Source organism: Hevea brasiliensis, chromosome 16, assembly GCF_030052815.1.
Source record: "Hevea brasiliensis isolate MT/VB/25A 57/8 chromosome 16, ASM3005281v1, whole genome shotgun sequence".
NCBI lineage: Eukaryota > Viridiplantae > Streptophyta > Magnoliopsida > Malpighiales > Euphorbiaceae > Hevea > Hevea brasiliensis.
In genome coordinates this window covers 22,930,027-22,955,579 of record NC_079508.1, presented here as the reverse complement: position 1 = coordinate 22,955,579, position 25,553 = coordinate 22,930,027, and the positions used below count along the sequence as shown (strand labels likewise).

Sequence of the window (25,553 nt, the reverse complement as noted above, 5' to 3'; positions counted from 1 at the left end):
TTAGAGACCAAATAAAACCTTAACTTTATTTGAGGAATATCTAGGCAACTCAAGCGAGATACCCGATCATAATACTATTTAGATGGAATTTTGTGTTATTTGTACATAGAGAGATCGGAGAACATCAACAAGCATGAATGGATGGTCCGGAGATCCAACATTGATTCGAACTCATCGGCTAAAGACCAAGGGATTGGAAAGCAATCTAACTTGGACGTGAGATTGATTTGTTCTAGAGACGAGCTATTGGTGAGTTCAAAAAAGCTATATGTGATCAGGTCATCGGTCGAGAACGGATAACATAATGAAGTTTCAATTTTAAAAGAACCTTGCATTTGAAGGTCAACCAAAATATGGTGTCTACAATGGGCATGTGTTGGCTCCTACTAGTTATATATGGAGATAGGTGTTCATCAAGATGGAATTCGTTACCCTAAGTAAATAGGGATAAAATCCTATGTTCATTTAATTGTTCTTAACGATTCAAGTTCCTGGCCAAGACAGATAGATTTAGTTAGAAAAGAGTTTCTTACAAGAAAATCTAATTAATCAAGAATTAGAATTAAAAGAGAACATAAAGTTCATAGCAAATGGAGTTTGACACTAACCATGACTCCAGCTGAAATTGGGATTTTATAACGGAGAGATTTTAGTGCATGGTTACATATGATTAAAGATTCATTTAAGGTATTCCTTATTACTGATTGGGTGGCCATGGCATGCTTTGCTAGGTGTCAACCATGGTCTATAAGATGCCTGAAATGATTTAAAGAAATCATTTAAGGTAAGAAAGAGTTATAATGATATTAAGAGATAATATTATTTCTCATTGCCAATAAGTAATGAGCCGAGTAAGTCAACTATCTACACAAGTTAATCGCTAAGTAAAATGTGATTTAATTGATTAATTAAAGAGTTTAATTAATTAATTAAATAGGTTTGGTTTGCAATAAGATTACAAAGTCCCTAGCATAACTTGAAATCAAATCTAGGTTATTGAATGTATAGCATAGATTAAATTTATATTTAAAGTGTTTAAATATGAATTTAATTGTGAGAAATTAATTAATGGAGATTAATTAATTAATTAATTAATTTATGTTTGATATAAATTGATTTGAAGAGGAGAAATTATAATTTTGGGTTGAAAACTCAAATTAAAACATAAGGGTAAATTGGTCTTTTTACATGGTGACATGTGGCATCATGAGATGGTGACACATGGCACCATATAAGCGTGCCATTTGTCTTCCAATCATGAAAGATGATAAAAGTCAAGATTGAATCTATCTTTGACACCTGGCTTGATAAGATTAAGTCTAACAAAAGTAAGATTAGATCATGTGGTGACATGTGGCAAGGGAGTAAGTAAACTTTGACCTGAGTATATAAGTGAAAGGAAGAAAGAAAAAGCAACATCTTTTCTTCCCTTTCTTCATGTTGGATGGCAACTATGGGTCTCTCTCTCTTCTCTTCATTTCTCATCTAATTCAACAAGAAAACCTTGATTTCCTTTGAATTAAAATTACTAGAAAATGATTCTAGTTCCATATACATCCATTAACCCTCACCAAAGCAAACCCCTGTAATTCCAAGTGGTTGGCAAGAGCTAAAAGGACATCTAGGGGCTACCATTGGTGCAAGTTGGTGAGCATGTGGTGGACAAGCTAGAGGGACTACAATTGGAGTCCTAGGAGCACCCAAGGGAGGAAGAGAGTTTGATTCTTCAACTTGGAGGTTAGAAATCAAAAACCCCTCTTTTAGTTAGGGTTTAATTAATTAAATTCCTAAAGTTCAATTCTTGATGGAAAATGAATCTTTAGGGCAAGCTTAAATGTGTTTTGGTATGCTTTTGGGCATTGAAAATTGATTAGGCACATAACTCATCAAGTATGGTGCATGTAACTCTAGTTTAAATTTTAAATTCCAATGCTCTAATGCCCTAAATTCCATGCTTCCGTGCCTTCAAATTGATGCAATGATAGATATTAATTTCGACAGCCATATATCTTCCCAACACATTGATTATGTTATCTCGACGACATCAACCCACAATGCTCGTTGATATTGCCGTGGTGAGCCCTTCTGGCAAGGCCGTTGACCATTCGTGGTTTCTATTATGGAACTATACAATTGCTTTGATATGAGTGTTGGTCAACATTCATCTTTAGTTCAAGATTATGGGTGACGTAGGGACAAGGATAGGGATATTGCAGAGTAAGTTTCTGTTTCTTTGGCGTAAGGAAAGTCCAAATTCTTCTGGGATGGGCCTTTGTTGTTTAGAGAGCTCGTATGTTTGTGCCCTGAAGACATTCAATTCCTTTCTCAATCATATGCGCCTCCATATCAGATTCACTAATTTCCTTGATAGCATACATACAAATACTTTATATGCTTACACACGTCATTTATCCAAAGGCTGATTTATTTATCTATTATCAATATATTTCATATATTTTCTTCTTGTGTATTATTAAAAGAATATTAATACCTATGATTATTATGTGAATATCAAACAGTTAAAAAATTATTTCATTTACAAGATAATATCTTTAAAAAAAAGTTGTAAACATGGCAATACAAGTTTTAAGAAGCATAGGTATCTAACTTCTCAAATCCAAATAGCACCGGTTTTGTGCTACGCTTTTTAACATGTATGTTGGTATTAAAACAATTAATTTATATATAAATTTTATTTACATAATATATTATTAATGCAATTGATTATAAAATGAAATAGCGAAGAATTCAAAATTGATTAACAATGAATTAAAAATCAAATTAATTAGAATTAGTGATACATCAATGGTGAAATTTGAGAAAAGTAACAAAAATTAACCACAAATTAAAGATAAATTAGTGACGCATGCCTTAGAAACTTTTATAAAGCTTAACCTTAACTTAGTAATTTTGTTATAGTAAATACTGTGTTTCTAAATGACCAAATTGACTAAAACTCATAAAACCTTAAAATTGTTTAGAACTTTGCCAACTCCTCCAAAAATACTATCTCCATAATATTACAGATGTTATGCATTATTGTAATAGTTTTAAATAGTTTATATATTCTATTTTATTATTTTTAATTACTTCTCTAGACTTCTAAAACACTTAAGATGTCTAACTTATTAATAGTTCATTAGATAGTTACATAATTTTCGTCATATATGTGGATGCATTTGATATAAACTTGACTTTATATAAAAATACACTTAATAGCAATTCAGAATAAATATTTATATTTAAATTTATACAAAATTAATTAAAATATGTACAATTTATACATAAATTTAAATATAAAAATTCGATTTTAAAGTTGTTAAGTTCTTATATATACATATATATATATATATATAACCATTCTCTCATGTAATGCTTTAAACATATTGTAATCAACATAATTTTAATTTATATGGCATTCGTATTATCTTTATCATGTTAATTAATTGTTTGATTAATTGATCAATTAAATTAATATATATGGTGAAGTCATTTATTAAATTTAGAGACTTTACATCATGATGGGATCATGATAACGAGAGTGAAGTTCTTAACTATTTAATCTAAATTGTTCTTCATCGTAGTACATTAATGATCCAGATAGATTATTACTATATATTTGATGGTCTCTATAGAAAGCAGATTAGTTGATCTCATTAGTTATATATATATATATATATATATATATATATATATATATGATCACTGAACTGACTCAATCGAGAATTATCAGAAAATTGTCAATAGGATATTCTCATGAAGATTATGGTGTAAAAAATTTCTTTGACTTGAGATCGTCATAGTAATTAGTAAGATATTTATTATACTTTGATTTCGGACACCTAATGCCCCAGGGTGTTGATTGAACCTATTGGATATGATTAAATACTTATAGAAGGAATCCATCAACTCTTAGTAATGAGTTTGAGCTCTATATTGTCATTAATTATAACGATTATATAACACCCACCATTTTCTGATTTTAGAATTTTTGTCATGGATAGGGAATTCTTGTGAAACTTAGGGTTTCATGGTTACAAGAAATAGTTGTAAGTTTGATATGTATACTATGAAGTGTTAAAGATGTTTTTCTTGTTGTGGTCAAGTTAAGAGTTTAAGTAGTGTTTTTGGGCTGAAGCATCTTCGACAGCCGAAAGTTAGACTTTCAACAACCGAAATCCCCCTTTTACTGTTGAAATATCCTTTTGGACAAAATGGACTCCAACAACTAAAAGTTGAGATTTCGGCAGCTGAAAGTCTCCTCCATGATAAGGGTATAAATAGCCCCCTTTAGTTTGAATTTCAAAGAAAATTAGTTTTGCTTTCTTTCTAAGTTACTGTTGTATGCAAATGATTTTTTTTTTTTTGAAATTTTATTTGATAATTGATATTTTAAGAGCTTGAAGGCTTGGTTTTGTTTGGGAAACTCAAAGAATTCAAGAGATTTTGAAGTTTCTCTACCCTCTCACTCAATCATTTTTTCAAGGGAGAAAGGTATTTTCTTCTTTTCAATTGATTTTTCTATATGATTTTTAGTATGTGTAAATGGGTAAGTGATAGCAATTTGTATGATATGTGGAATTTGAGTAGTTTTAAGCTTTTGAGTTTGGGAGGGTTGTTGCATTTATGAGGGTTTTGATGTCGATTGCAATGGTATGTTTCGTTATGATATTTTTGATAAGTCTAGGGAGTTTACAAGTATGATTTGATTAGATTTTGAAAAAGATTATGTTAATTGAGTCAATTGATGTTTGGTAACTTTAATTTTTTTTGAATGAAGTTTGAGAGTAAATCTTGATTTTGGTTCCTTGATGGATGCATGTAACATCCAAGAGTAGTTTTAACTTAATGGATGTCTTAGGTATGTGTTTTTAAGGTTGGATCATGTTTTGGAGTTTTGAGATATGATTTTGGTTGTTTGAGGCAAGGTTTCTACATATTTTTAACATGGAAATTCTAGAAATTTCCTGGTTCGGCTTTCATAAACTATTATTTCAGTTGCCAGAATGGCTACAATTCTTTGGAGATTTTCAGGTTCTTCTGCCGAAATTCAAAACTTCGGTAGCTACAATTGCTAATGCCCAAATGAGGCATTTAAGGTTCAGGACTTCAGTAGTCAAAGTTGGTTAGGCCAACCTTATTTCCCTTTTTGTTATAAGGCTTCAAAACTTATTTTTATGATCCAAAAGGACCTAAAAGATGATGTTTAGCATGTGTATAAAGTTTTTGAGCTCTTAATAACTCTTTAGGGTCCGATGTTTATAGGATCAAACTTGAGGGATTCAGGAAGCTAAGGATCCAAGGATAGCTATCGTTCAGGTCAAGTGGTTGATAGGCTACAAGAGGTGAGTAACACTAACCTTAATGAATGAAAACTTATTTAATTGAAATCACAAACATTCACAAGTATCATTTCATTACTTATTAGGATGTATGTATCTAGAACATAAATATATTGCATTTTTGCATAATTACTGTTGATATTCAATGAATGTTGGATGACCCACTAGTTTCTTTCATGACATAGTTATGATATATATTTATGATCATACATGATACGATATGATATGATAAGACAAAAAATGTCTAATAAGCCCCTGGCTCACTATATATTAAGCGAAAGTCTTGAGGAGTCTCTGTATGAGCTAGGCATATTAGAAATGTTATGTATTTAAGCGAAAGTCCTGAGGAGTCTCTGTATAAACTAAGCACATTGGATATGGGAGATCACTAGTGATAAGTTCATCTTATGTGAAATGTTTGTGATGTAAAAAACTCATGTGATTGATGCATTGCATATGTATGAAATGAATAATATGAAAAATTTTTATTTGGTTAATTTACTCACTGAGCTCTTTGAAGCTTACCTCATTTTCTTAACCCTAGTTGCAAAGTTGTAGGGATAAAGGTGTCTTCTGGGTAGCTAGCAATAGGAAAAGTTTTAGAAAGTTTTATGTGTTATGAGTTTGTAAAATGGATATGTAAATATTAATGGTTGGATATTGTACTTAGTTGTCAAGAAATGTACTATGTATTCTTTAAAGTTTAGGATATGTTCGTAGGTTTACCTTAACCTTTTAAGCACACTCTTTGAGTATCTATGAATGTATGAAAGAATTACACTTTAGCGTTTATGAATAAAATAAAAAGGTTAAAATTTTAAACTGTTTTAAAGGAAAATGACTTATGTTCCAATGTAAATACCAAAGTGTGATTGGTTATGATTTGCTTAGATTTTGGTGTATATGGAATAAGCTTATTTTTAACAGGTTTAAGGATTGTTAAGGGTTTCAGTAGCCTTAAACTGACCTGATCTCTAGCATCGATAACAACCCGTAATTGGGTCATTATATGTTATTTAAGACCTTGACCAAGGCAATTGAGTGAACGATAAAATGAATTTCTTAAGTCATTCACTAGTCGGTTATAATTGACACAAGACATGATCAGAAACCTATTGAAGTTTGATGATTAAACCATACAATAGAGTTAGCCTGGAACTATCATGATGGAAAGAATTATTACATTATTCTTCTAAAGGTTCTTGATAGTAAATAATATTACTTCGTATTATTAATTGTTAAGGAATTTGGCTTAAATCCCATCCTTGATTAATGAGTTAAAAGTGTTTAGCACACTTACGAGTATTCTAATTTTTGTTAATAAATTATTTAATTTATTATTTGATAATAAAATTGGAGAATTTAATTTAATCAAATAATTAGAAATTAATAATCGAAGTGGAATACAAATATATTCTTTGCTAGCACCAAGAATTTAATTTGGCATTGAAGACTTATTGAAACCCTATTTGAAATAGGAAAAAAAAAAATCAATATACATAATATTAATTTGTAACACCCCAAAATTTTAAATTTTATTATTTTATGAGTCTTATTGATATTTTAATTTTATTTAAATTTTAAGAAATTATTTGAGATTTTTCGGATTTTAAAAATCGGGTTCGATTTTCCGAAAATATAAACTTTGATGATTTTTAAAAATTTATTTAAAGATCACGTGACAAAACTAAAAATATATTTGGAGTCTATAAATTTTTCTGAGTTTTCTAGAATTTTTTTCGAAATTTTTGGACCTCGTTTTTTGTCCCAAGGTAGAGTAAAAATTCAAAAATTTTGTATCCTAAATCGAACCGGCCGAATCGAACCGGACTGGATCGGACCGGTCAAATCGGACCTGTCTTCTTCTTTTTCTTCCTCCTCCTCGCGCACGTCCCGACCTCCCTCCCCTTCTCTCCCGTTTTCTCTCTCCTCCCTCCTCCCCTTGCAGCGCCGCCACCTCCCCTGCCACCCCAGCTCGCCGGTGCCCGTCCCCAACCGTCCCAGCCCACCGATAGCCGCCTGGAACGCCGGGAAACGGTGCCCGAAGAGACACAACGCGCAAGAGCGCCGCTTCATCTTCCCTGCCAAAATTCGGCCGATCCGGCCACCAATCGGACCGGGTCTTGTGTCTAAACTCATCTACTCGTCGAGAGCTTTCCATAGACACCAAGAACACCGAAATCCATCGAGCGGTTTGTCCAATTTTTGTCCGGAAAGTTTTAGGCCATTTTGACTTTTGGGCTAGATTTCTCACAAACCGTGAACCTCACGAGAAAACCGAGAGTACTAGAGCGCTGCACTCGTCGAGAGCTTCGCGGCGATATAAATTTTGAATTTTTTCGACACCGTTTTCCGGTGGGTCCCACGGAACTTCGCAGTATTTTTTCGAGCATTTAATGAGCTTAGAAAATTCCGTAAAATTTATGTACTAACCCCCATGTTGTGGGCTCTGTGTAGGTATCTTCAATTCGCGGAAATTCGACAGTTGTCTGGGTCTGTGAATTTCCGGCCAGACAGACCGGCTACCGGAAAAGTCTCCGAACTGGATCGAGGTTTTGGCTATCCCATCATTATCAGACATCCCGAGGGCGTTCCTGAAGTCGGAATCGGTAAAGGTAAACCCGAACCTTGCTTTTTCGTAAAATTCTAGTGCTTAAATAGGATTAAAAAATTCATAAAATATTCGTGGTAGCTCAGAAAATTATGATTCTTTTTGCAATAGCCTAGTAATATTGTTAAGGACCGCAGGGCAAAGTTTTAGAATTTTTAGAGCTTGTTTGGGTAGTTTTTGCAAAAATGATCAATTATAAGGACTAAATTAAAATTTTACATATTGTGATGGATGACTGATTTGATGAGCCCAGGAGGGGCTGTGTGATGTGATTGAATTGTGGATATATGAGTTGCGAATATAGAAGTGTGTTTTGAGCCCTTTTACAGGTTGGGTAGGTCCTAGGTATAAGGGAGACTCTGTCGGATTTTCGGCATGACTTAGGACGTATTTGGTCTTTTCATGATTTGTATTGAGTCAATTGTGTTAAATAATTGTAATGTAATTGTCAGGTGAGCTGACCTTCTTCCTCCGCTACCGCCACGGTGACATTGTCAAGTCTGTGAGTAAAATATTAATTTTAATTGTAATTTCGATATTATTATATGTTTAATCATGCCCATGCATCACTTATATGTATGTATCTATGTAGTTAAACTCTAGGCACGTTTTATGTTGCATTCATAACTGTTAAAGTGCCATGGATGTTGTTGTGGTAATTTGGAGCAGTGTGTGTGCGTTGGGTGCGTGTGATGTGGTGTGTACTATGGATAGGACGGGTGGTCACGGCTTGAGATCTTCGTTGGGACTCGATCCTTCGGGGGTAGTCACGGCTTGAGTTCTTCGCTAGGACCCCAATTTGGTTTATTAAGTGAAAGTCCAGCTTGAGTTCTTCGCTGGCACCAGGTTGGATTTAAGAGAGCTGCATAGGGGATCAGCTCCCATATATTATGATTGATATTACTGGGTGTGTGAGTGCTCCAAATTACCTTTTTGCTGTTATGATGTGAATTTGTTGCTGATATTGCATTTCACTCTACAGGATGCAATAGTTTTAGATAGTTATAGAGATTATAGTTAAAATTGATATTTTACTCTCTGAGTCGAACGCTCACTCCTTTTCAATATTTTTCCAGGCCACAGGAGGATATTTTTGAGGTTAACGTGCTTTCTCCCTCGCAGGTTATTTATTCATGTTTATGTAATTCTATAAATTTCTAAAATTTCCGCATGTGTTAGAAATGTTTATTTGATTTGGGTCTGTAATATAAATTGTTGTTTTGGACCTGTAAACTTAATATTTCATGCATGTTTGATGGACTGGATGAGGGAGCTGAGCTCCCATATATTTTTATGATGATATGAGTATGTGGAGGGTGAGCTGAGTTCCCCAATTGGGTATTTACTGTGTTTACAGGTCGGGTGAGTCAAAAACTCTCCGTTGAAAGGTCTATTTTATGGCCGGACTCTGTCCGGTTGATTTCTTGAAATTGGGCCCAAATGGGCTTTAAAGTTGGGTTAATGAATAGTTAGGCTTACTACGGGCCTCGGGGGCTTTAGGCTGGCCCAGGTTCTAGTGCCCGTCCGGCCCATAGGTTGTGTCGTGACATAATTATTTAGCTACCAATCCTCCACATACAAGGATTGTGTAATACACATATATATAATTGTCTTTCATATATGATATAATATATGAAAATTTTATTAAATTCTAAATATTTTATGTAGAGTTTTTAATTTTCTTTATTTTTAATTTATAATATACTTATTTTTACTTAAAATATATTTATTTTTACCAGCCAATTAAATTTAGTAATTTACATTGTCATAATTAAAAATAACTATGACTTTTTTTTTGTTTATCTTATTATTCCCATACTTTCTCACTTTTATATATTATAAAATAAATAAATCATAAAAGATAGATAATAATAATAAGTTTCGTTATGAAAACTTAATTTAATTTTATTTAATGATATAGTTAAGGGTTTTTATTTAATAGTATGGTAAAAGGTTTTTTTAAAAAAAATAGAAAGTTGAGTTATAATAAGATTTCTTTTAGCAACTTTTTTTTTCCAAATGATTTATTTTCAAAAAATTTTTTTAACGAAAGTAGAAATGATGTATTTTTTTTTTTAATAAGTAGGATTGTTAAGATAATGGCTAAGAATAATATTAAAATTCTTTTGCTAATTAAAATTTAATAATTTATAATTTTATATCTTTTAATAAATAAAAATTATAATTACGTTATATCATTTTTGTAAAATGTGTTAAGATATAATAATTTTTTTAATATTATATATAATTAAACTTTTATTTAAATTAGGATTTATTATTTTGTAGTTTTATTATATATAAGTTTTCTTTTGTAATTTTATTCATATTAGTGTTTTTTATAACATGTTTTGCTCATTATTTATACTTGTTATACATACTCATAATTTAATTTTTTTTGTATATACAATTTTCAGTCAATTTTTCTTATATGATATAATATTATTATAATAGTTTCATCATGACTTTTCATCTATATTTTTATATAAAATGTTAATTGTAAAGAACATATATCCTATATTTTTTAATTTATAATGATTTTATAATAATAACTTCCATCAATAATAATATCATATTAATTTTTAAATTCTAATTATTTTCTTAATTTTAGATTTTTTTTCTTCTTATAATTATATATTTGTCAAGTATACATAGACAATATATTTTTTTATTTAATCCTGTAGATAATATAAACTCCATTATAATTGTTCAAAATTTTTATAGGGTAATAACATTTAAAATAAAAGTCAATAATTAAAAGATATATCAAAACGTATAATTATAAATAATATAAGAATTTAAGGATATTTTTAGCAATGAATTATTATGATAATACTAAATTATCACAATACTATTTTATTCTTAATTAAAGTTTATTTATAAAATCAAATTCTTTTATACCAACGTATAAATCCTAAACCCTAATAAAATTTTTAATTTAATTATATTTTTTGTATTAAAAATTATAATTATAATAATTAATATAATCTTAAATTGATAAAATTTATTGATAAATAAAATTTCATTTGATCTAGATTTAATTATCTAATTAAATTAAGACAATATTTTTTTCTTTCGCTCTATACAACACGTGGGCAGCATTTTTTTTCTTTTGTTTTATACAATATTAGCACTTATGCAATTAAAATTTATAGTTTTGTTAAATTTTTTTAAGTATAATAAATGATATAAAAAGAATCTTACTTATTTTAAAATTAAGTTTAGTTTTTGATAATTAATTAAATTTAGGTTTTTATTATAATAACTTTAAATTAAATTTTTAATGTCATAAAATAATATAAAAAATTCTACTTATTTTAAAATTTAATTTAATTTTTAATAACCAATTAAATTTATTCCTTCATTGCAAAAACAGTAAATCAAATATTTTTAGCAATAATCCTCTCTTGGTGTGTGCATATATATATATATATATATATATATATATATATATATATATATATATATATATATATATATATATATATATATATATATATATATATATATATAGTCCAAGTGTTGGTCAAGTTAACAAAAAAAAAAAGAGCTTCTGTTTCTATGAGAAGAAAAACATAAAAATAAACATAAAAATAAGACTTGTTTTTTACACAATAGGTGCGAAAATTTTTCTTTGAAAAAGATTTTTCCTGTTCGAGCTAAATTCGACTTGGCCGAAATATTTATTCTTGAATTAAATTTCTTTTGAAGATAATTTAGAGTTTCAATAAGTTTTCACTAGTTCCATTGATCAAGAAGTCGATAGCAAATGTTAATCTCGGTGTGGATACACAGTCTTCGTACTATCAAAGAAAAATTAATTTTGCATCAGGAGCTTGCAACCAGGTATTTATACATACTTCTTTATTTCTAAAATAAATTTTAAATGCAAATAAATATTTTATATATATATATATATATATATATATATATATATATATAATTTCAAATGCCTACATAAAAACAATTAAACAAAACTATGCCCTTGTACAAAAGATCTGTACATAATTTAGTCAACGAATTTGCAATTTCATCTCCAATATAAGACATTAATTCCATGGGCTTGAATCTGGCTACTTGTACATTGGTTCCATCAACTTGGCTTGCCTTTTAATCCTGAAACCACATATTTTAAAATAAGAGCTTAAGCATGAGTTTTCTTTGAATGATTGGTCCACTTCTTTTAGTTTGAAATCATGCATTAGGTTTAAAACCGATGCTAAAAAGTACTTTTTTTTATTCTTTTATTAAAAATATTTTTTCAAAATAAAAGAACTAAAATATATTTTTTCGTTAGAAATAAACAATTTCTTTTTATAAAAGCAATCTTTTAAAATGGTCCATCCTTTCGCCACTGGTACTCCTCTAGCATCCTACTTCTATCATTATCGCCACCATATATATATAGTAGCTCAAAACCAAATGCTACCCTAATATAGTAGCTCTTCAAGGAGGATGGCAACATGTCTTCAAGAGGCTCAATCAAATTTAGGTTACATAAAGTGTTCAAAATCATATTTTAGCTCCAAATTACATCAAGACGTCCAACAGATAAAATAAAATTTAGCAAGGAGCGTTAGCAAATGAAGAATTTCTCCTTTTCTAAAGGTTTTTTCAATTTTGAAATCTTAAAGGATGCTTATAAATTTAGCACACTTACGGTATGTTTGGCATTAATATTGCACGTAGCTATCAAATATGCGGGGCAGAAATAATTTGAGTTAGAGAATGAATAACAATTTGTCAATTTTGTTAATATAATTCAATAGTTATTTGCAAAAATTTTAAGGGACAATTTTTATTTAGATTTGGTATATCATGAATTCTAAATATAACATGTATAATGAGAATCACATATAAAATATACGGATCTATAGCTATATGTTTGTATTTTGAATTGATGATGGACTGAGTTTATTTATTTTTTTTCTGACTTTTAAATATGAACTTTTATTTTTCCAAAAACAGCTTTTGGCATCTGAAAGTCTATGTATAAATAAATTTTCAATTTCCTATGAGAATTCTAACATTATGTCTAGAACTTGCAACAAAGAGGTGAAATATGGTCTTAGAACATGTTTAATATAATACACTTACAATCAAATGTTGCCCAATGGGCAGGAACTACATTGGGGGCTTCTTGCTTGGCTTCATGGATATAAAGCAAGCCAAAGAGATCTGTAGCTTCCTTGGCACTCTTCATCGATGTCTCCAAATGTCCTTTTGGTGGGACAAAGCCAATTACACCATTTTTCATATCAAAAGAAACCTATATGGAAAAAAGAAATGGTAATAGTTTGCAAATAAAACCTAAATTGTTTTCATAAAGGTAAAAAATTGTTATGATATCATTTCATGGGATTTTGCACAAAGTGAAAAATTTTTATTTAGAATTATTTTATCATGAAGTTAAAACATAAATTTGTGAATTTCATCTATTTGACATATGAGTCCACTATATATATGTAGAATTTTTCTTATTTAGAATAGGTCTATCGTGGACCCAAGATATAATATTTATAGTGGGATTTACCTATGGATCTCACATGTTTGTTTCTTGGGCTCATAATGGACCGGGTATAAATAATAACTTTCCTATATTGTGTCTTGAATCTACTATAGATCTATTTCAAACAAAACATTCCCATTCGCTAAATGGATTGCAATAAGAAAAGCTCTTTTGCCAAGCCGAATAAAGTGAAATTGCCATGCACACTCTCTTCCCCTCCCATTTTGGCAAGAGGAGCTCATATATATCCTCCACGCTCAAGTGGCTCTAAAACAAGGTTAAATTAATTTTAAATATTTTCAACCTTACCCGACGAGATCGAGTTGTTGGTGTAGCATCTTGTGCCATGTGCTTGGCAAAACTCCCTACATCAAGGGAATGCCTCCTTGTATGATGTGGAATATCTCTCTTGGCAACACCTACAAAATTTTCATTTCTACTGTTCATCTCACTGACAACTTGAGCTGATCGTTTTGCTCCTCTTGAAACCCATCTTTTCTCTTCATACCTACAAAAATCACAAGGTAATTTAATAAAAGGGAAAAGAATAAACAGTCATTAATATGTTGTAGAATACAAGCTGAAGGATTTCTTTTACTTGGCACGGATAAATTTCCCAGTATCATTTTTGTCAAAATTTGAAGGCAGTTCAGCTTCCCAGTACCTGTTGGACTTCTCATTACCCATAGCTGTCCAACAAAAAATTTAATTAAGAATTTTTAATTTGATAGTGGATAATGAAACTATTATAGTCAAACTAAATAAAAATAGAAACTATGAGAAACTAAAACTCGACCTTAAAATCTAGGTGCTAAGATTAAAAGGACTAATAGGATATAAGAAGTTACCAGGGTCTACAATCAAGTGATATGAAATAAAAAGTTAAGAAAAATTTTTGTTAACAGAAATATTCGGTAATTTTTTATGATTAGAACTGCAAAATTGGAATAATTGAGTTTTGACTCAGTGATATTAGAATCATCTTTAGTACTGTAAAGTTTTAAATTTTAATCCTAATCAAAACCAATCATAAGGAAAAAAAAACTACAACATTGGAAGATTGACAATAATAATAATAATAATACATAACTATAAAATATTTGGACAATTAAATACAAATATTGCAATTTAACTGGCAAAGATGTGTAGTAGTAAATGGTGGATGATGACAGCGTAAGCATGATATAGAGATAAGAATACAAAATTAAAAAAAAAAAAAAAGCAAGACAAGTATATAGCATCAAAGTAGTTTTTAGAGTCTTGATAATTGGTGCAATATGACTTCAATTCACATAATAATAATAATAATAATAATAATAATAATAATAATAATAATAATAATAATAATAATTAAATTTCTTACATTGCATAAAAGCAATCTGCTCTGGTAACCAAGTATCTAATGTAGTAGACCGTACCTATATGCATACCAAAAATGCCAAGTTATATCATAATAATAATAGAGAGAGAGAGAGAGAGAAATCACACTTGGCATAGGAAAAAGTTTCACAAAAGTGACTAATTATTGAAAGAAGAAAGACAAAATTGGAAAATAATACAAATACGTCAGCTTCTTTAATAAGCGACAAAAGGTAAATAATTTCACTCTATCTAATAATGTCGCAAGCTTCAAAATATGGCCAAAATTAACCATCAATGTGGGTAGGCCAGCAACACCAACACTTTTTATATTGAAGAGCACATTGCTGCCATATGATTTCTCCTATGTTTGTGTAGAGATCTTAAGATTTATATGCATAATTATTGTATATTTGATTGTATTCTATAAACTAGTTTACTTCCTTTCTTGTTGTAGTTAATGCTTTAGGTCCTGTTTGATAATATTAATTATTTTACTAACTGCTAATATTAATTATTTTACTAGCTGTTAATTGTTAGCTGTTAATTGTTTGCATGAAGAAGATCCTTTGTTTCCCTTTTTATTTAACATTGCGGTTGAGCCTCTAAGCCTCTTAATCAGTGAAGCTTGCAATCAGGGCTAGTTTCAAGGTGTGTCAGTTGGTGAGAGTGGATTGTTAATTTCACACCAACAGTTTGCAGATGATACCTTATTCTTTTGTCTTCCAAAGCTTGAATATGTTGCTGCCATCTCCATTATCCTCAGATGCTTTTATGCGATGTTTGGTCTGAAAGTCAATTTTCACAAGAGCACTATTTATGGTATTCATGTTGATGATAGTGTACTCTCTTCAGCTGCTTCACTAGCTTGTCGTAAAGTTGGCCATCTACAATTGCGTTATCTTGGGCTTCCTCTAGGAGCAAATCCAAAAAAAGCATCAACTTGTCTTCCTGTTATCAGAAAAATTGAAGACAAATTGGCTTTTTGGAAAGGAAAACTCCTTTCTTCTGCAGGTCGGCTTACTATTATTAAATGTTGTCTTTCTAATCCTCCTATCTATTATTTGTCTCTATTTAAAATTCCCAAAGGGGTTGCCAATAAATCCAAAAGCTCATGAGACAATTCTTCTAGTCTGCAGGCGATTCTAAAAAAATCCATCTTATTAATTGGGAGCCACTTATGCAACCCAAGAAGTCAGGTGGCTTGGGTATCCATAACATTCTTCTTCATAATCAAGCAATGCTCTTCAAATGGCTTTAGAGGCTATAGAGTCAACCTGAATCACAGCGGGCGGCTGTTCTAAAATCAAAGTACTTCATTTTTGACAATGGTCTCTTCCTTACTTTAGATAATCAAGTTTCTACAGTATGGAGGGACATTCAACGGTCATCTGTAACATCCTCCCTATACGTGTTCTGTACGTTCTATTGCTCCAGTAGTCAAATAACAGTCTAGGCAAGTCAGGATGTCTGGAACTACACTTCGATGACAGTGAACAGACATATAATGATGAAATAAATAAAAAGAAAATACAAGAAAAATCAAACAAAAATGAAAGAGAGAAAATGTGACTAAGTTCAACGAGCCAAACCCGTAGCGATGGGTGACCGCACCGGGATGTTACGACGAGGATCGTTGACTAACCCTGGACGCGGGGAACCCCGAGAAATATTTTCAGGACATAATTAAAGGTTTACTGAGGTGTAATTGACATTGAAAATGTCAAAGAAAAATTAGAAAGTTAGTATAAATGAAAAATAAAAATTAAAGAAATCGACGGTACAAGGAGTAAATCGGTCTTATCGAAAAAGTCCGAACTTGACCCGAAGAGGGGCATTTTGGTCAATTGACACCTAGAGTTGACTTTTGACTTAAATGTCCATGAAAAATAAGTGGTATTATATTTTGAAAATTTAATGAAAAATGAAATTCAAGATAACATGTAATTTAAGGGAATTGGAGGGCATAATTGCAATTAAAGGAAATCTTGAATTAATGTAATTTTTAATTGTGATTAGTGGGGCATTAGTGGAGTATATAAGGACCACTAGGACAGATTTTTTCCACTATTCATCTTCTTCTTCATTATTCTTCTTTGCCGAATTGAAATTTCTCCAAGCTTCATCCATGGCCGCCCCATATACAAGCCTTCATCTACCCATCTTCAAGCCTTGATTTTCATAAGTTCCTTCATTAAACTTAGTATATACATCATGGGCAGTATAATGGAAGCAAAAAGAAGAGGATTTGAAGAAGTTTTGGTGAAACTCAAAAAAGGTTAGTGCTAGTTTTCCTTACCTCACTTAATTAAAATTTGTACTAAGGTTGAGATGAGTTGAATTATTGAAAAATTAGAAGGACTGGATGAATATTTAATGGTGATTGAATTTGGCAGCCATGGAACCTAAAGAGGTTTGAATTATCTTTACATGTATTTGATGGGAAATGATATTGATTAAGGTAATTAGAGGTCCTAGCAAATTAACTTTATGTATATGTTGAGATTGAGTGATTGAATTAGGAGTTTGAAAGAATTGTTGAAGACCTTGGATAATTGTTGAATTGGGGCAGCCTTGAGAAGCATGAAAATGGTTAATTTATGCATATTATTGTTGATTAATAATGCTCAATTTATGTGATTGTAAGTGTTAAAATTTAATTATAAGAGTACATGTGAGGTTGACAATGTGAAAGTGGGTTTTGAACAAAATTTTGAAGGTTTGGACAATTGAGCTTGAAATTGGCAGCCTATTAAATCATGAATTTGTGTGTGTGAATATGTAGTTTATTAATGAAATGTAATGGTGTTAAATTGTGGGCAGTATGTATAGTTAAAATGGAAGTGTTTGTGTGTAACATAAGTGTTGATGCACATTGAATTTGGGTGGATGTAAATGTTGAAGTTTAATGGTGTATTGTGTGCCTTGTGCACTTGAGTATTCTACCCAGAATTCTTGCTGGAATTGTGTACAATATATATAGAAGTGCCATTGATTGAATATTGAAGTATTGGGAGGAGGAGGATTGTTAAAAATTGGAAGTGTGATGTTCAAATGCAGGTTGTGTATGTTAGTAGCACTTAAATTAGGTTATAAGTGCAATATTGTGAACCCAATTGGTATGAGGCTAATGGGGAGTGAAACTAGACAGCAAATAGGCCAACTTTCATGTAGAAATGTTGCCAAAATTCTGCCTAGAAACTGACCTTAAAAAGTGACCAAATCCGGATTAGTGCATTTAAAGCCTGAAAACTGACCATTTGGGCAGCAGTTAGTGTTTAGGCCATAACTCACTCAAAACAGGTCCAATTAACCTGAAATTTTGACCATGAATAGACCTATATCTACAATTCTTATGAAGACAACAAAACCCAGAAATGGCCAGAACCAAGTCAAATAGCTTGTACAAGTTTAGGTACCAAAACTGCCAGAACTAAAACTGATCAAAATTTGCACTAAAGGTGCAATCTATCCAGCTTTAGTGAATTGACCATATCTTGGTCTATACAACTTAGAATGACCTGAAATTTTGCCCCGAGTGCAATAAGATATAGAGCTACAATTCTTATGAAGACACCAAAACCCAGAAATGGTCATAACCAAGTCCAATAGCTTGCACAAGTTCAGGTACCAAAACTGGCCGAACTAAAAGTGACCTAAAAATGACCTAAGCCTACTATTTTAGTGCTTTCTGTCTAGAATTGGTAAATTGACCATATCCTTGTCTACACAACTCAGAATGACCTGAAAGTTTGCCCCGCGTGCAATAAGACATAGACCTATAAGTTTGTAGTTTGGACCGAAACCCGAAAACTGAGGGAACTAGGTCGTCCGGCTAGGTCAAAATAGTACACTGAAATCCGGTAAATTGCAATAAAATGCAATACACTTGGAAATGAAATTGGTAACATATACCAACACTAAAGGGCTATAAAATGTGACATATTGGTAACATTAGAATTGACTCATGTAGAGTGCATCAAGAGTCAACATTATAGGTTGACTAGTGAAATGAATTGAAGGGTATAGTACCAAGAGAAATAGGACTTTAAGCTAGACAAATCTAGCATACAAAAATTGAGAAATTGACCAAATGTTAAAGTAAATGTGCAATCTGTCCAGCTTTAGTAAATTGACCATAACTTGGTCTATACAACTCGAAATGACCTGAAATTTTGCCCCGCGTGCAATAAGACATAGAGCTACAATTTTGCTTCTTTGAACAGAAGCTAAAAACCAAGGAAAATAGGACTTTAAGCTAGACCAATCTAGCATACTAAAATTGAAAATTGATAATTACATAAAATGATGCTTAAAGTGATTTGGCAATGAATGCCAACTTGTGAAAAGGGTAAATTGCATTATATTGACAACATATTGAATTGTAAATTGTGACATGTTGATGCTAGAATCAACCTATCCATGATGCATAAAAAGGTCAATAATTTTATTGACCAGTGAAAGGCATAAAGATGTATAAACCCTATGAATAAAGAATTAAATATGTAACATTGTAATATGCCCTAATTTGCCTAGTTGACTAGTTTGGATAGGTTGGCATGCCAATAGGATTCTGACAGCTGTTCTGTAAATGACTTTACGTCATACTGTGTTTTATGGCTTATTATGCCATACTATGATTTTAATAGCCTATGGCTATACAGATTGTGTTATTATACTCGGCTTAATGCCTGATTGATTATATGGCTTTTTAGCCACACTGTTTGCACACCGGGAGATACTTTGTGATCGATGGTGTGACGGCCCGAGGTACTAGGTACCCAGTGCTAGTGTATCCGTTTATCCAGTCTGGTCAGTGTATAGGCTATATGGGCAGTCATTTAAAACATTATTCAATTCAGGAAGCTAAGTTAAGTTAAGTATAATGAAATTTCAGTACAATTAAATTAAGTATTGAATAAATGAGTAAAAGAGATTAGCAAAAGAGACATAACAAAAATATAAATTGCAGAACAATAGAGACTTGAAATACAATACAGTTAGAATAATTTGAATACTGAGTAGTATTACTGAAAAGTTATAAACTAAGCACTTCCAAAGAGGAACAAACTAGTACATAAGATCATTGATACTAGAAATACCATACCAAATAAAATTGATTTCTGGATATCCGAATTAGGAGTTATTTCTTTCTTTATTTGTATAGATTATTTCTTGTTATACTATTGCACCACTAAGCAGAAATGCTTAGCGCGATGGAATTGCTTCCTCGCGCAGGTACTGAAGGTAAAACCAGTAGACTGTCGACTGAGATTTTTGGAGTCCAGATCTGCAGAAGTGTCAGAAGAGTTCAAGATTGTCACCTCCTCAGCAATGCATGTAGATAGGGCTCATAATCATACCTGTTATGTATTTTGTTTATTCTAAGTATATTGTAATTTCATTTGTATATCCTGTACTTGACAAATTTATGTACTTAATTGGAAAATTATATAAGTTAATGAAATGTAAGAATTCTGATGTCTGAATTAATTGTCTAATCATAATGATTCTGAATGAGATTGAGTTTAAGAAATTTTGAGAACCTGATGAGATATTATTGAGATAAATTGAGCTATGAATTTGAATATGTTGTGAATTGTCTTTGACAGGTTCAGAAGAACTGTTAGTCCAAATTATAGCCGACACTTTGTCAGATTATTGTTCAATTTTTTGAAAATTTCAAATTAGTTAGATTTTGATAAAAGTAAAAATAGCCTAAACCTTAAATAAAGTTTTTGAGTAAATAAATCAAGAACTGTAATGAAATCAGATAAGATCAGGTGCTCCGGCACGCCGTGTAGCACGCCTTGCTCGGCTACACTGTAGACGGGTGAGGGGTGTTACATCATCTATCAATAATAATGGATTCTCAGTTATGGATAATATTTGTTTCTCTATTGGAAACAAGCAGCGCAACAGGTTTTGGCACAACAAATGGCTTACTGATATGGCTTTAAAATTTACTTTTACAAGGCTTTTTCATATCTCCTACTTGCCAGATGGTTTTGTTCATGATTTTGGTGAATGGAAAAATGATGTTTAGGAATGGAATGTAACATGGGGGTGGAATCCTTTTGCTTGGGAATTAAACTTATTTGCCCAGCTCCTCTCTTTACTAAATTCTATACAATTGTGTTCTTCCATGGAAGATCAATTAGTATGGAAGCCTATCTGTAGCGGTAACTTTTCAGTTAGCTCCTTATATAAGTGCCTTATATCTACTTCCATCAACACTTCATGCTCAGTTGGGTTTATTTAGCTTGGTCTTGCCCCACCTAAAGCTGAAATGCTTACTTGCCTTGCTTGTCATTGTCATTTATGCACAAGGGAATGGCTTTGCTCAATCCTAGTTATCAATCCCTCACAAAATTATTGCTTCTATTCTTCAGCTCCTAAGAACGTTGCTTACCTACTCCTATATTGCTCCTTCTCTTGGAGGATTTGGAATTGGTTCCTAGATTGGTGGGATCATAAATTTTGTCTACCCAACTGTTATGGTTCTTTTTTCACGCAATGATGATCCTATCATTTGGTAGTTTTCAGTCAAAATTCTGGTCCACTTTATTTTACGTGATCACATGGTCTTTATGGCTTGCTCGGAATGACAGATTGTTTAACAATAAAGAGACTTCAATTCAATCACTATGTGCTTTAATTCTCTTTAGAATCTTGATTTGCATGTAGGCGATTAATCCTAACTTCCCTTTTACTCACAATGATTTACTATTTTTTTTCTGCTTCCATTCGATCATGAACCAATCAAGTTAAATCACGACCTGCAGCATTTTGGTCTACCCCTCCCCCAAACTATTTGAAGAGGAATGTTGATGGGTCTTCAAGAGGAAAACCTGGTGTTAGCGCTATTGGAGGTATTCTGTGTGATTCTCATGGGCACTTCCTCTGCATCTTCCCTTGTCTAGTGGGAATCAAAGAGGGCAATACTGCAGAACTAAAGGCTATTAATAGAGCTCTTGCCTTGTTAGTCTCCAAACCTGAAATTTTTCACATTAACAGAATCTTCGTTGAATTAGACTCTCAAAATGCTATTTGTTGGGTGAGGAATCCTAGCTCAGCCCCTTAGCGTTTATCCTCCACTATTACTTCCGTTATAGTAAGTACTCAATCCTTACCTTTAATTGAGTTTTCTGACATTCCAAGAAAAGCAAACTTTGCTGCAAACTGTAATGCCCTCACTCTAGGTAGTTCCGTACATTCTACTTTTCCAGCGACTAATGTTTGTTCGGACAGCTAGAATGTCTGGAATTATCCTTAAATTAAAGTAAGGAGTCATAATTTAATTTAATAAAGATTAAGTAAGGTTGAAAGAAAATAAAAGAAATAGATTAGAAATCAGTTAAATGTGCACAAGTCCCAGCGATGAGTTAACAAATAAAGCTTGAAGAACCCTAATTCCATAAAAGGTTTGGAGGAGAATTTGAAGAGAAGGGAGAATAACAGCCAATTTTCCCTTAAGGTTAGTGCTAAAACCTCTACTTTTGATCAAGTGTGAGTAAGGATAACACTAGGGACAAGGGGGAAATATAAGATGGTGAGAAAGATAGTTGGTAGGGGTGATGAAACCCTAGTTCTGCCAGTAGGGTTACAGAACCAGTCACTTTTGAAAATTCATAACTTGAGCTAGGAAAATTTGATTTTGGTGATCTTTATGTTTATGGAATTTTCTAAAACTTTGTAGTTTGGAGCTAGACCTAATTCCCCTGCTATGATGGTGTTTGAGGGCAAAACCTTTTATTGCTCAAATCTACAAAATTGACCTGAGCATTTCTAGAAGCAGGACACTTGAATTTGAAAATTCATAACTTGTGCTCCAAAACTTAAAATAGAGTGATTCTTAAACCATTTGAAAGCTAAATGAATACCCTAAAACTTTGTAGTTATGACTGAAAATTAATTTTGTTGGCTACATGGTGAAATTCTTGTATTTCTTATTACTACTTTGATTGTGACTGGAGTCTGGAACAATTTGCACTTTTTCATTCATAACTCGAGTTGTAGACTTGGTTTTGACATGAATCAAATAGGAGATTGAAGTGAACACATGAAAATGAAATTCTTAAAAAGATGCCATGAAACCTTTCTTACTAGAATTTTTGGTGAAATTTTAAGTTTGCTGCCCTGTTTGCCTGAACTTGACTAGAAATTTAGGACAACCACAATTCATAGGCCTATAATTTGCATTCTATAATTCCAAATGACATGAAATTTATGACAAATGAAACTTAATACATAAGGCTAAAACTTTCATGAGGAATGCTACCCAAAAATTTTGTGTAACCTTGAAATTGGCTAGAATATAGGGCACATAATCTGGAACCTAGTAGGAGTGCATTCTAGACTATCCAGAGAAAAATGGGTATAACTTACCCTAGGAAACTCCGAATGAGGTGATTAATGTTTTGTTGGAAAGTTAAAATCCAAGGGATCAACTTTCATGGAGAATGAATTGGCAAAATCTGATTGCAACCTATTCAAATCTAGACTCCAACATTTGTCCAGAACCTGCCCTGTAATTGGTGAAGTTGAATTTTTGCTTAAGGACAGCTATTGATTAATTGACTATAACTTTTGATCCTTAAATCCAAATTAAGTGATTCAAAAACTATATTAAAGTTAAGACATAGATCTAAAAATCTCATTGAGAAAGTTAAATTAAAATCCTGCAATTACTAGGCCAAAATGCTTAAGAAAAGCAATGCATAAAGTTTGATTTTTGTTGGAATTTGACAATGGACATCATATGTGTGAATTTTGTTTACATGTATGAAATTTAAATGTATTCAATATAAAAATATGATAATGGTAAAAGTTTATGTGCATACAAATATTGTTGATTACATTATGTGAAAATAAAAATGATAATTACCTTATTAAGCCTGGGTAAACCTAGATAGTGAATTATAGGTTTAGATAGATTGACATGCCAATAGGGGACATCATTAGTAATACTGCATTAATTATGTTATTGGATTGATGAATGACTATATAAAGGCATCAAGTGCCCATTGTTAAACCAGTCAGAGACATCGAGTGTTTAGTAGTGGGAGGCTATGTTGATAGTTATATAGAGGCACTGAGTGTCCATTGTTAAATCGGTCAGAGACACCGAGTGTTCAGTACCGGGAGTTCCATATCCAGTCCATATAGTTCTGTCATAGGTTACTGTGGGCACATGACAAACCTTAAATGTGATTTAATTAAGAAAATGTACACAAATATAATGAGAATGATGTTAACCCTTGAACATTATTTATAAAATCTCTTATAGTATATATACAATTGTTACTTTTATTCTTTTTAAATTATTAGTGCATCACTAAGTTGTGAAACTTAGCGCGTAGGTTTTTCCTTGCGCAGGTACAGAAGGTAAGAAGTAGGTAGACAAACACAAGAGAGGAGGGAGTGGATCTACAGGAAAGTCCGAAGTCACCTCATACTTGGATTTTGTGGTAGATGCACTACCAACACTGGATGCATTTTGGTCACTCATTTTTGTATTCCAATTGTCATGTACCAAAACATTTGATGTAAAATTATTTTGGATGATTGTAAAATAAGTATAAAAATACTTTATTACATTTACAAATTCATGTCTAAATATATGTTATGTAAATATTCACATATGATGAAGAAATGAATTTGATTACAAGCATGATGAGAGTTGATTAACAATATTGTTGCAATTGAAAACATGATTATTAACTGGTGTTATTAACAGGTGGATGTTAATAGTTTAAGGGAAACTCTTGCAGTTTTTCCCTTTGAAATTTATGGAAAAAAAAAAACAATAATAATAATAGTAAACAAAGTAAGAAAATTGTTTAAATAAAAGTTTAGGTGCTCCATGTATAGAATGTGGCATTACTTTGCTCGGTTTCACTATAGATCAGGTAGGAGGTGTTATACAAACTGTTTAGCAAAACAAGCGTTATTACGGATAGAGGATTTTGTTGCCTACTTCTAATGCTGATCTCTATCTAGCATTAACTAGAATTTGCTAGTGTTTTGAAAGTGCTTCCTTATTATGATGGTTTTGTCTTGTTTTATCTTTATTGTTTTAGCTCTGTTGCCTTAGCTTATGTTTGTCTTGGTATTGGATTAGTCCTCAACTCTTGCTCTGGTTTGTTTTGCTTTTAGTTTTGTTTTGTATCCTCCAAGTTATTTCACTTAGCATGATTCATCATAGGTTTGGTGTATTCGGGTTGGCTTGTTAGCCTAGGTTAGCTGTATGTCCCATACTAAGTTTTCCTGGATAATTTTATCAATAAAACTCTATTGCTTATTAAAAAAGAAATTGTTTTCCTAGCTTTAGTAGTTAGTTGCTTATATACTAATTTAAGGTAGAAGTATTTCATAAAAATAGTTTTTGGATCAGCTATTAAATATAAAAATAATGTTATAATTTTGTTGACCATGGTCAAAATGCTCCCTAGACCTCTAAAGACTAGCATGAACACTATAACACTAAGCCGTATAAATAAGAGATAGTGTTTTAAACTTGGTTAAAATATTAAACACTATTTTAAAAGTTCTTGTTGAACATATCTAACTATAGTATTTTGTATTTCTAATTATAGTTGTTATTTGTACATAAGCTTCCTCTCTATATGAATAAAATATTATAAATTTTGCAATTCCTTATTTTTGCAGTATCTTATCATAGCATTAGAGCAATGAACTTTTTTTTCCTCTACTTTGGCTTCTTTATAAAGTT

At 31.6% G+C, this 25,553-nt stretch overlaps 1 protein-coding gene across 1 annotated transcript in view; it reads right to left on the bottom strand.

Moving 5' to 3' along the window:
• Positions 1 to 25,553, bottom strand: part of LOC110654828 (probable ADP-ribosylation factor GTPase-activating protein AGD15) — a 44,344-nt gene that overhangs the window by 874 nt on the left and 17,917 nt on the right. The window contains exons 4-7 of the mRNA XM_058138346.1: positions 14,823 to 14,877; positions 14,058 to 14,148; positions 13,769 to 13,967; positions 13,048 to 13,219 (exon numbers count right to left, since the gene is read on the bottom strand). Of these exons, the coding sequence (XP_057994329.1) occupies positions 13,048 to 13,219; positions 13,769 to 13,967; positions 14,058 to 14,148; positions 14,823 to 14,877 (517 nt within the window). The remainder of the gene's footprint in view (positions 1 to 13,047; positions 13,220 to 13,768; positions 13,968 to 14,057; positions 14,149 to 14,822; positions 14,878 to 25,553) is intronic.